The sequence below is a fragment of the Polypterus senegalus genome, chromosome 3, assembly GCF_016835505.1.
Source record: "Polypterus senegalus isolate Bchr_013 chromosome 3, ASM1683550v1, whole genome shotgun sequence".
In the NCBI taxonomy this organism is placed as follows: domain Eukaryota; kingdom Metazoa; phylum Chordata; class Cladistia; order Polypteriformes; family Polypteridae; genus Polypterus; species Polypterus senegalus.
In genome coordinates this window covers 219,459,312-219,472,783 of record NC_053156.1, presented here as the reverse complement: position 1 = coordinate 219,472,783, position 13,472 = coordinate 219,459,312, and the positions used below count along the sequence as shown (strand labels likewise).

The following is a 13,472-nucleotide window of genomic DNA, read 5'->3' as shown; positions in this document are numbered from 1 at the left end:
TTTGAACTGTCTGTGAGGGTTTTAAATAAAAAGCAGGCATCATAAATGTCATCTTTCTCAGGCATTGTTAACAGAAGAGCCTAGATCAGGAATTCCCAGACTTTAAGTCAAGGCCTCTTCAAAACATTGTACCTTCTGATCAGAACCTTCACTAATTTAAATTTCCTTTCTCTCCAGTTACTGGCCTATCTCTAATCTCCCTTTTTTGGCTAAGGTGATGGAACGCGTGGTTGCTACACAACTCCATGCTTTTCTTCTAGATAATACACTCTGTGAGCCGTTTCAGTCTGGCTTTCGTACACAGCACAGCACTGAGACAGGTCTTCTCAGAGTAGTCAATGATCTTCTCTGGTCTGCAGATTGCGGTTTCCTTAATATTCTCCTCCTTCTTGACTTAAGTGCTGCATTTGACACTGTTAATAATGAAATCCTCCTGTCACGTCTCTCTGCTGCAGGCATCTCTGGCTTAGCCCTTCAATGGCTCACATCATATCTTTCTAATAGGCAACAGTTTGTCACACTTGGCCGCTATAAATCCTCCACCTCACCTGTGTCTCGTGGTGTCCCTCAGGGTTCAGTCCTTGGGCCACTACTTTTTCTACTTTATATCCTTCCTTTGGGTCAGATTATTCGCAGACATGGCCTTAACTTCCACTGTTATGCAGACGATATACAGCTATATCTTAGTACAGACTCCCCTACAGATGCACCTCCTAGCACACTCACTGACTGCATCATTGATCTTGAGCTATGGATGGAAAATAACTTTCTCAAACTTAATGCCAATAAAACTGAAGTATTACTGGTAGGTCCAAAATCCCAGCTTTCTAAGGCATCCAATTAATCTGTTTCTGGTGATGGTACACTTGTCAAACCTGCTCCTGTTGTCAGAAATCTTGGTGTTTTGTTTGATTCATCACTTAACTTTGAGCTACACATTAGGTCTCTTTCCAAAATGTCATTCTATCATCTCTGTAAACATTGCCCACCTCCATCCATTTCTGTCTTTTAATGAAGCTCAAACTCTGGTTCATTGTTTCATAATGTCTCGTATTGATTACTGTAATTCCCTTTTCATTGGCCTCCCTGCAAAATCTATACAGAAGCTACAGTATATTCAGAACTCTGCAGCTACAGTCCTCACCCACACAAAGCGTTTTGCTCACATCTCCCCTGTTCTCTCCCAGCTTCACTGGTTACTGGTTTCATCAAGGATTAAATTCAAGATTCTGCTTCTCACCTTTAAAGCCCTACATAACCTTGCCCCCCTCTACCTCACTCAGCTATTAGCTCCTTGCACTCCTTGTCGCTTTCTCAGGTCCTCGAGCAGTAATCTCCTTACTGGCCAATGCACCAGACCAGGGAGGCAAGTCATTCTGTGTTATGGCCCCTCAACTCTGGAACTCTCTTCTTCAGTCTCTCCGGGAATGCTCCTCTTTCTGCAGTTTTAAATATCAACTGAAACCTTTCCTCTTCTATGAACTTTTGTCATCTGTGCAATTTTCTTTTATACTCTGTATGTAAAGCGACCTTGGGTTTGTGAAAGGCACTCAATAAATGTAACTTATTATTATTATTATTATTATTAAACAATATATGATAAGCTCTTGGTGAAGGGGATTTTAACCTCCAGGAATTTAAATATTTTGAGGAATTCCAATTTTCTTTCAGTCATAAATTGTTAAGTACTGAACTATAACAAGGCACAACTAAAGTTGAGATTTCTTAACTTCCACCCTCTCCCTATCATCGCACTTAGGGATTTTAACAAATGATTACATAGAGTTTTTTTGTGGTTGTGTATGTCTTTTACTTTTCTTAATGCATATCTAATACTTTTTAATGGATTATTTTTTAATGTAAGAACAGTAGCATAGTTTGATAAGTAATGAAAAAATAATTAAAAAGCCTAAAATTTCCATATTTCTAATTTACAACAATTATACAATTACATGTGAATCCAGATCAAAAGAAGAAGAAAAATAACTCAAGTTACATATAAGTTCAGGTCAAAAAAATAGGAAAATAACTCAAAGGCTTGGTGTCTTTATGTTTTATAGGCTCATTACTGTCAATGGTAGCTAACCAGTTCGGATAACTTTAAGCACAGTTCTGCTTTTAACTTCTGCCTATTCCTGTGTTTATTTATAAAGGAAGGATGAAGGTTACTAGAAATAGGAAACTCTATCTGAAATTCTTTCTGCTGTTTATATTAACAATACTAAAATGAAATTTTAGATATCTTTATTTTATTATAAATAATTGTTAATTTCCATTTTTATTGTATAGGGTGGTCCAGATGTAATTATGCAATTTTCATTAGGGTAAGTTTATTACATAGAAAATCACCCAAAAAATCCCGGACCATCGAGAAATGTGCGAACTGATGACATGAAGAATAGTCTTCACACTGAACTGCAATTGTCCCCGCATAAATCAAAGTCATCCAGACATAATTAGATCTGGACCACCCTGTATGTTATTCTGCCTTAGCCTTCCAATTTCTAAAACTGCTCTAAAAATGATGGTACAAAAAACAAGTTTGCCAAAATTATATTGGCTGACCAAACCTGAGAGAGTCAGACAGACGCTCTGAGCAGCTTGGTCATGTGAGTGGAAGGATTGAAAGAAGAGAGAACTCACCTGAGATGTTCACTTTCACAGAACTTTTCACAGAGACTCTCTCAAAGTCAATGTGAGCTTTGAAAGACTTTGATTTGAAAAGATAGGAGTGGAGTGTCACAGCAGGAGCACCGAGAGACAGAGCTGTGGAATTGAATCACAGCTGGACTCAGAGACTCAGGATCAGCTGCAGTGTCATTTTACTGTAAGTTCCACTTTGTTCCCTTTTGTAACAACTGAGAGCTGTTTGTCCACAACGCTACTCTTAGTGTATATTGATATAGGATTATTTTTATTTAGCAACCAGTAACGGCGTACTACATGATAATGTGCAGTGTATCCACTTGACTTGAGCTTTCCTAGTTTTCATCCTCTTTCTCTGTATATTTAGCATTCATTTGCTCAGAGGTTGATGCGCTTGCTGCTTCCTGAGCAGCTCTTCTTTTCTCCACCCTAGCAGCCCCCTTTCATCGGCATCTTTTCGCATTAAAACTTATTAAGTCAGTGTTTGTGTTGCAGTTACTTAGTAAGTTTTACTTAATTTTTCACTTAAGCTGGCACTTAAGTCTTCAATCTGCCTCAAGAATGATTTAAGGTATGAAGAGGTAGGGGAAGTGGCGGTGAAGGTGGTAGGGATGAGAACGGCGCCCGTATGCATCGCATGGTCGCCTTGCTGGCCACTGCCAAGAGTTGATTCTACAATGAAATAAAATAAAAATAAAATGAGGAATAACCTTGGAGGTCAATCATCACCCAGGAAGCAGACAGTAGACGTCATGTAGTATATGTGTACCAAATTTCAGGTCAATAGGTCAAATGGTTTGCAAGCGACAGGTTATTTAAAATCCTAGACAGACAAACGAACAGCCATGGTAGTGTATTATATATAAAGATAGAAGAACATTTTCAGATACTTTAATTTAAAAACTATCCAATTTTAAAGACAATCTTTAAAATTGAAATAGATGTTTTTATTAATGTCAACCTCAATGGGGCTGTAGCCCTCAGTTTGAAAAACTGTCAGCAGTCATTTTCATTTAAAAAAGGTTGAAGATTCGGGAAAGCTGCACGTTTTCTGATTTTTCGTAAAATGCTTTATCATGTGGAAGGCAGAGGCCAACAACTGCAATTTAATGCAGCACAACAAACACAATGACAGCATAACAACATGCAGGTGAAAATCTAAACTCCCCTCACGATTTGTGTAGGAGCAAAAGGGACATCTTAAAAATCTGGAATATGTACTTCACAGCACTGCCTGTCTTGTGGTGTCTGTTGTTATACCTCTCTTCAGCCATGATTTGGTGATTCAGCACTGAAGTTAATAAGTATGCAAGGAGAGGACACCTGCTGTCACCCAGAACAACACTGAATTCCATTTATTTGAAAATATTATATGTCAACATTGTAATAGCAAGTGTAATTTCAATTTAATTCTCATACTTATGTAGTCTGTCTCCGCAACCCACAGTTTGACTTGAACCTTGGTTGTGGATTTCAGAGGCGAGTGCTCTGACAGGGTAAATGGCGTACACCACACACTTTACAGCAAGTGCACCTTTTAAGTTTTATCAAAGCACTGTCTACACCACAAGGTCACTGAGCTTTTAGTACCATGATGAACAGCCTCTCGCTGTTCTGACCAGAATTACTGGCAGGATCCAGATAAAGAAGCTCTGTGAATAAAAACTCAGTTAGGTTAGTTGTCAGTTCATAAACTAGCTGAGTTATAAAGATGTTCTGACGTGGAATCGCACCATAATACTGTACAGTGGTAACTGCCTGTGGGCAGCTCCAAACTTGTAACATCTGGACTACAAAGGCCTTTGGAAACAGTTTCTTTACAGCCAGAGAAAGAAGAACTTCTATGTACACTCAAGGACTGCCTCTAAACACCACAAGGGCTTTTCTCTCGGCCCCGATGTGTACATCACCACCGGAACAGAAAGGGTTTGTCAAACAGTAATTAATAATGAACAATATTAATCTGGAGTTATGTAAATACTCAGTGTTACGATGCTTTTGAAAACCTGCCCGTCAGTGAAGTTGGAATGAGGTATTCAAATACATAAGAGAAAAGTGTTTGAGTTTAAATTCTCTGTTGTATAGATAGTTGCCTAATATTTTCATTGTGTATTACACAAATACAGGGCTAACATGGTGGAATAGTGACTAGAACATTAAAAAAGTACAATATTTAGACAATCTTGACAAGAATAGACCCTTTATATCAAAAGATTTGTTAATCCTGTTCACCTAATTTCTTCAAAATAACACCAAGCTTAGTTTTGTTGCTCCCAAGTACTACTGTCAATCACACAACTAACCTAGTCAGTTCACAGTCATGAAAGAAGCATTCTGGATTTGACCATCATGCCCAGTCACTACCTGTGTAGAGTGTGCACATTCTTCCTGTGTCTGCCTAGATTATCTGCAGGGTACTTCAGCTTCCTCCCATATTCTGAAGTATTTGTCTGGTCTACACTAAAACTGTGATAAGACCTGATTTCGATTTTTCCACAGATCGTATTTAAAAAGCCGAAAGCTGATAAATGATTTCTTTAAGATCAGATACAGGCTACTTTCTGATGTGGTACTGAATTCCAAATTTTATAACTGATCAGAGTTTAAACACATTTCTACTTAAGGATGGGGCTCAATCATTTTTGTGCATTACATGACATGTTAAAAGGAGAGACAGCCACGAGAAGACAATTGCACAGATGTTCAACTATTATTTCTCTTTTGAAAGTTCTCCTGTCACTAGGAGTCATCAAATCAGGTAACACTGTACTCTACCACAACTCTTTGCTGGTACTGTGCATCGAGGTTCTTCTCTGAATGAAGGAGGAGGAAATCATAGCACTTTTTGAGATGACTTGCCATATTTAAAAAAAAAGAGTTCTTGTAGAAATGTGAAACACATAGCAAAAAAAAACCCAAAAAAAACATGGAGAGGTCCATGTTTTTGCCTGAAATACATTGTACAAGCAGGTGCTTCTTAACGCGTGGGCACACTTGGCAGTTGCCAGGTGGCCCCACATGCATATGGGGCCCATGCTAATCTATGTATGTTGTGACTTACTGAGTGGTTGTGTAGGTAGGAGCCCCAGTGCGCTGCTTTGCCCGGGGGCCTATAATGCTGTTAAGACGGCCCTGTATACAAGGGTAAATATAAAAATAAAGGCAATTTATGCCATGGTGAGTATTTTTGGGAAGAGTGAGTGAGACCTAAGGAAATTCACAGAGGGATGTTGACTTGTGAAGATCAGTAAGCTGTCTGGGTACTCATCTTGTACAGTCTTTACAGTACCCCAATTCATCATGCACTATCCATGCAGATCCAGAGCTGATATCCAAATGTGCATTGGTCTTCTCTGATGGAGGCATTCACCATATTGATGTGGGCTTGTGTGAGCAATGTTGAGGATTGACCAGACCAAGTTTCGTCATTTACACTTCGTTTACCCACTCATTAACTTTTTATTTAGTTATGCTGTTTTCACTTCCATACGGAACCAACATCCTTCAGTGAATTTCAACTGATTTCACTCCCTCTGCCTAAAGAAATCTCTCTATGGTGTGTTGTTCAACAATGGTGCAACCTTACAGTGGAGGGTCCATGTTCATTTGACCTTGGCTTTAACTAGAATAACCGCAAAGCACAGCTCTGTGTGTTTGAACTAACAGCCCTTGTGGACATATTGCATTGCATCAGTTTCTGCTTATTGCAGTTACAGGATAATTTTCAAATTGTCTTTATTTTTAGATTTACCCTTGTACATCACAACCCAATCACAGGACATACATTCTACATAAGATGAATTTGTATTGAAACACTCGGGCAACATCTCAACTCAGTAATGTTGATGGTACAGACATTAAATCAGATTTCCAACTTTGGCATAAAGACCTAGAAGTGTAAATGTGGCCTTGGTGACACAAAACTGTCCCTGTGTGAGTGTGTTTGTGGTTTGTGCATGAGAGGGTCCAGGGCTGGTTTCTGCTCCACAACCAATGCTACAAGAATGGGCTCTGGACCCCTGCAGACCTGAACTGGATTAGGTGAGTCTGAGAATATTTCTGTTATTGGAGAAATACACAAAGTACTAAAATCCATCCACCAGCCACCAACAATGGGTACAAGGCAGTAATCAGAGTGGGGCAGTCTATTGGGAATCCAGCTCAAGCACAAAGCCACATTTACTGAACCATTCAATATCCAGCCATCCATCCATCCATTATCCAACCCGCTATATCCTAACTACAGGGTCATGGGGGTCTGCTGGAGCCAATCCCAGTCAACACGGGGCGCAAGGCAGGAAACAAACCCTGGGCAGGGCGACAGCCCACCACAGGGCACACACACACACACACACACACACACAACAATGCACCTAACCTTCATATCTTTGGACTGTGGGAGGAAACCGGAGCATCTGGAGGAAACCCTTGCAGACACGGGGAGAACATGCAAACTCTGCGCAGTGAGGACCTGGGAAGCAAACTGCGAGGCAAAGTACTAAAATATTTTGTCAAATGCACTGAAATTGTAATAATTTAAACAATTAAAAGATAAAGGATAAACTAAAAAATAAAAGTCTGATTCCCAGTTTATGTACTTATGTACTATATACCAGAAAAATTGACTAACAAGATTAATTGAATAAGGGTTAATTAGAATCTTAAAATGTGGTTTCTGAGATAATTTCACTTGATATGGCTTGTCTTGTTAAACAAGCATGTCCTTTAAATTAATGTCACACTTAAATAATTCAGTCACTGCACCATTTACTTTTACAGATTTATAATTAGTGTCTCTTCATGTCAAAGTGTGTTTCCTCCAGGGACTCCACAGTAATGCCGTCAAGTTGGCCAAGTGTAAGTAAGTGTGTGTGCCGCTGGGATAGGCTCTAGTTCCCTGCAGCCAAAACCTGCAAAAAACATTTAGAAAATGTGGTGAAATAAAATGAAGTAAGTCATTGAGTTCTCCTGATATTTTTACCATGCGGTCAACATTTAAGAGTGTTGTCTTCTGGTATACAACCCTTTCAAAGAACTGAATCACAGCAACAGTACTAACCTCCACAGAGAATCTCCGATTTTGGCTACTCTTCCGGTAGCTGAGTTGTGTAGGGGACTGCATGCCTTCACTGAAGGGAACGGGGCTGCGATTTGCTTGCAGGACATTCTGAAGAGCTCTAAGCTGCAGGCTGTCTGGCAGTAAGTCTGCATAGAGGGTAGAATAACAGCAAAGATTATTTTGGAAACAGAATCCACTTGGTTTCCAAGATCAGGTTCTGATTCCCAATGGTACTCTCTACAAGGCTCCTCTAATGTTTCAGAGTTGATTGAGTGACTCCTGGAAGTGTAAACTCCAGTTTAGCTTTTAATTCTTACTGTGAACCCAAGCAAATACTTTCTTCTACTTGTTCCATTTATTAAAGACTATATGACAACACCGGTCACTCACTAATTGTGTGAACATGTTTTCTTCACTTTGAAGACTAGGAGACACTGAGGTGGTCCAGTCCCATATTTGCCATTAATTACCTGTTTGAACTCACTTATTCTTATCTTCTTAGCTTTTGTGAAAGAATGTATGACAAGGACGTTTCAATATCAGCTTAGCCAATGACTTCCTGGATGAACTGAACAAGTCACCCAGCCTGCTTTTGCATGACAAAATCTATCAGTTATAGAGCTATCTCTTTGGAGAAACTTCATATATGTTAAGTGCCCAAGAATTATGTCAAAAAGATAAGAAAAGATAACTGAAACAAAGACATGGTCTGAGGGTCAAAACCAGGGATGCCCACACTTTTTCAGCTTGCGAGCTACTTTTAAAATGACCAGGTCGAAATGATCTACATACATTAAAAATTATTATATATATATATATATATACTGAGTATACTTTATACATAAAATATATGTTGTTGTACCTTGCATAACTGAATAACCTTTATGGCACAATAACAATTCAATACATTTATGGACACTACAGTATTTGGATTTAATAATTTTCATGTGGGAAAAGGCTGACTCGCACAAATAAGTAGAGCCAAATAATGCAGTCAAGGAGCTTTTGAATTCAGCTGAGTGAAAAATGATGGCTGTCCGATTAACTGCGATTTTAGTTCCCTCTCCTTTCTCTTTCTTAGATCGCTTTTCGGAAGGAAGTCAGATTCGTAGTTTTTATTAACAGTTCGAAAGCGCCTTTCCACATTTTCCTTCTTTAGAATAGCAATGATAGATTGACAGATCAGACAAATGCACTTCGATTGTGACATTGTGAGAGAAAAAATCCTCTTCTAATTCCACATAAAGCCCATACCCTCCCCAAACAATTTTTTTTTAAATCCCTTCTTTAGTCGTTATACATTGGAAGGCTAACTAGATCATAGCCGGAGTTTTGCAGTAGCTTGCGCGTTTGATCATGCGTGCGGGATGACCAGTGTGTTAGAAGAAAAGAGATGTCAGACTGGCTGCCCTGTATGTCAATCAAGTGGCAAATGCCATTGGCAGGATATATAGACTAACATTTAAAAAAAATAGTTTGGAATGCAATGCAATCTACCTGCACTACCTTTGCGATCTACAGGTCAATCGCGATGAATGCATTGGGCACCCCTGGTCAAAACTATAAGATCAAACTACAATAGGCAACCACTAACCAAAGGGCAAGACGTTACTCTAGGGTCGAAGTCAGAGTCTGAATAATAATCCTACTGCTAGGGCTTACTTAACAGAAAAACTAACTACTGCTAAGAGAAACTACAAAATTGTTTTATCTACCAAAGGGTGGAGGATAGTCAATTTGCAGCCCTATTTATATGTTACGCCTGGTGACTTAACAGTCCCAAAATTCATGACCATGAGATTAAAAAAAACCAAAACATTAATTAAAAATAATTTTCTAAATACACATTCTATTTAAGAATGAACAAAAGGATCTGATCCTTAGTGATTCAAAACCCAAAATAAACACACACATGACAATGTATACTACGATATTATCATGTAAGCAGAAATTGTTGTAATTTGTCAGTGTTATTATCTGAATACTAGGAAGATATGAATCAAAATCATTTAGGCTCTTATAAATAACATAAGACATACTAATTGGACTTTGAGGCCAGTAAGGTGTTCTCTTGACCCCAAAACCAAAAAAGTTGAGATAAATGAAATAAAAACAGAAACATATGAGCAAATAAACAGGAAGTAAAAACAAATAATACAAAATACTAGAAGACAATCAATTCTCTATGGGTCTACTTAAACAAGCCAAAAGGGCTCAGATGATACTTCCTGGTGTCTCCTCCATGCTCTTGAGGCTGTGTTGAGAGACACAGCAAACCTTCTTGTGATGGCACATGTGGATGTGCATTCCTGGAGTAGCTTGACTACCTGTGCAAACTGAATCAGCTGCAGGTACCCCTTTATGTTACTAGTAGTGACACTAGCAAAACGCAAAACTAGAGAAGAATCAGTCAGGAAGGATAATGAGAGAGCAATTGTCTGTGGCCATCACCTGTAAAACCATTTTGTTCTTGGGGGTTATCTTGCTGTTGCTTCTCCAGTTCACCTGTTGTGGGTAAAGTTGAATCACAATCACTTATGCTTCCTAACTGGGCAGACTGATACACCTGGGGCCTCATGCGTAAACAGTGCGTATGCACAGAAATGTTGAGTAAGAACGTTTCCACGTTCAAATCGCGATGTATAAAACCTACACTTGGCATAAAGCCACGCACTTTTCCACGGTACCTCATACCTTGTCGTACGCAAGTTCTCCGTTCGGTTTTGCAGACTGCGGCATCCAGCGTCAAAGCAGTGCCACTGTTCCTGTGTGGTTACTCTTTATTTTCCTGATGCGGCTTTATAAATACACTGAAACTAACCGCATATTGTTTATTAGTGTAACGCATCTGATTGTAATTAACTTGTAACAATATAATGGACCAGGGAATAGCCATAGTATTCCAAATATCATAACTGCTTTAGTGTTGTTACTCTCACTGCACCATATCTTCTTCTTTTTCTTCTTTCAGCTGCTCCCTTTAAGGGTTGCCACAGCGGATCATCTTTTTCCATATTACTCTCACTGCACCACTCGGAGTATTTATATCACTGTATCTGAGTGGGGAACCACAGCAGCAGCTGATTGGAAAGAGAATTATTGGTATTACAGCATCAAACCCACGGCAAAACGTTTCAAAGCCTTTCCTGTACGGACCTCGCGGTTCATCCCAGGAACTTTAAACACACTCAATCAATTGTTCCTTGTAGAACTGTTTGTACTTATAAGTACAATTACCTCACTGTAAACTTGCACTACAGTTATAATATTGCACAACCTGTGCCGCTTTATAAAGCGCATATTTACATAGGATGACAATATCATTTGTAAGATGAAATGCAGAAAAATATGTTTATTATATTATACATATAAAACTTTAACTTCATTTAAATAATCTGTATTGTTAATACTTAAACATGTGAGGACACGGTGCCGCAGCGCTAGCAAGTTCATGTATTGTTCCTGCCTTGCGCTGTATATTTGCTGAAGCTGGCGCGACACTGGAAGGATAGATGGATAAAATAATTAAACACATACTATGAAGATATTTCAGTGTTCCTTAAAGTTTTGAAGAATCGTCTTTGTAAGCTTACAGATGGCTTAACGTTTATTACAGAGCCGATTGTGTGGCGATTGGGTATTTGGGGAAAGAAAACTAAGCACAGGAATTGAAGATTCAATTGCACTGTAATATTTTGTAATTCTTTTCTTTCTCCACTTTGAGGAGAGGCACCTTTTCAGGCTGAACTTGGAGGTGCTTCCTGTGCCACAACATTTCACCCTTGAACCACTATCAGGTCAGCTGGAACCCTAAAAGACAGAAAAGTCACCCCACAGCAGCTTCCTTATTTTGGCTTCCTGACTGAGATTGGTACCATTCTGGTCAGGGAGCACTATCTACCTTAAGCAGGATATAGTCAAGCACTGAGCATCTGGAATGTACCTGGTTTTGGGTCCATCTAAAGTACTTATGGAGAAAGATTTTGGTGTGACACAGTAACTAGCAAAATTTTAATTTACCCTACAATGGAGGAAAACCCTCCAGAGGACTACTGATGTCACTTCCTTTCTTACTTCATCAGCCCATTCTCTTCTGCTTCCTCCTCTACAAATACCAACACCACAGGAAATCATGTATCATTTATGACCCCAATGGAGAAGAGTGATATAACAAAGTTTTGGGGACCAGCTCCTTGCGCAGTGGTGTCAGTTTCACAGGTGAATGCCAAATTCCAGCATCATGGCTATTTAGCAATAATAATAATAATAATAATAATGTATGAAGCCCAAAAAGTGGAAGTGGCAAAATCAGAAGCAATGTCAGTGGGCTTGGTCCTATTGGCTTGGTGAAAGAGTCTTTCCCCAGATGTCAACCTGTGTATTGTTACCTTGGAAATGTACCTATAGGGTGGTCAGGATCTAATTATGCAATTTTCATCACGCTATCACTTATTAAGTTTATTACTTAGAAAATCACCCAAAAAATCCCAGACCATCGAGAAGTGTGCATACTGACAACATGAAGAATTGTATCTGTGCTGAACTGGAATTGTCCCCGCATAAATCAAAGTCATCCAGACGAGCAGAATTAGATCTGGACCACCCTATAGGATGCTCCCTATTAGCGTGCATGCACCAGTATATATATTGTAATGTAGGTTGACATCACAAATGGGAAGGTTAATCTAAGCCAGAATACTATAAAAATACTGAAGGACTGTTTCCCAAGACCATATGTTACCCCAGTACACCAGGTGAAATTACCCCTCTAGGAATGCTCCTGCTTGGGCACCTGCAGGGCTGCATGGGATATATGATCATAATATGTTATGGGCCTTCCGGGTTATTAAACAGAGCTACTGTGAGGCAGTTTAGAAGTTTACCTGCTGGCGTGGAGCTCTGTCAGACCTGGAAGTGCTTCTCTACTACACCTCTAACCTGCCAAAAGTACTCCTAGGTCTGACTTTAAAAGGGGGTTGAGTGTGTAGGAGAACAACACTTATGTGGAAATGAGAAGAAAAAGCAAAGATGTGGTTTGTATTGTGTTTCAGTATCATTTGATGTGCACTGAAAGAGTACAAGAAAGAACTGGGTTTAATAAAAGAGTCTTTTAGGAATAGCACCTATGTGTGATGTTCCAGTTTTGGGATGTGCAAATCCTCTACAGGCCACAAAAATATATATAGTATATATACTGTATATATAGTTTTAAAAGGAGACCCTTGTTATATATATGTATAAAATAAAATAAGAAAAGTATGGACTGTTAACAGCAGGAAATTATTTTGGAAGCAAAAATGTGTGCGTGACTCACTCGACACAGCAGACGCATAGGCGGTCCTTGTTTATCAGGAATAGCTGTCCTGCTTCTATAAAGTAGAATGACTTATTTTAGTAAACAGCAGAGCCACTTCCTGCTGTGTTAATTTAGATTTGACAAAAAGAATGGGGTAGTATGAAAAAATTATTTGGGTTTCAGTTCAACAAAGGAAAGCATGAGAGAGAAATCCGGAGGTGTAGAGTGAACCTGATCATGTACTGATCCCTTCATGTGGCCAGCTTGAGCCATTTTTTATTAACTCTCGCCTCAGTGCTGTCCCTTAATTGCCTATTTCTAAGCCAACAACATAAATAACACAGTACGGTACCTGCAATGTCTCCCGTCTGCATTATTGGTAATTTGAAGCCTGTGCTGACAGCACAGTCAATAACACCACTAAACGATTTCCCTCCTGGGAGCTTAAGGGGAGCACAGTGAAAGGCCAGT

At 39.2% G+C, this 13,472-nt stretch overlaps 1 protein-coding gene across 3 annotated transcripts in view; it reads right to left on the bottom strand.

The window, feature by feature from the left end:
* The window catches only part of cdk18 (cyclin dependent kinase 18), a 324,367-nt gene that overhangs the window by 83,360 nt on the left and 227,535 nt on the right, over positions 1-13,472 (bottom strand). For all 3 annotated transcript variants that reach the window (XM_039748505.1, XM_039748503.1, XM_039748504.1), the window contains one exon: positions 7,706-7,851. In XM_039748505.1, the coding sequence (XP_039604439.1) occupies positions 7,706-7,768 (63 nt within the window). In that variant the 5' untranslated portion in view covers positions 7,769-7,851. The remainder of the gene's footprint in view (positions 1-7,705; positions 7,852-13,472) is intronic.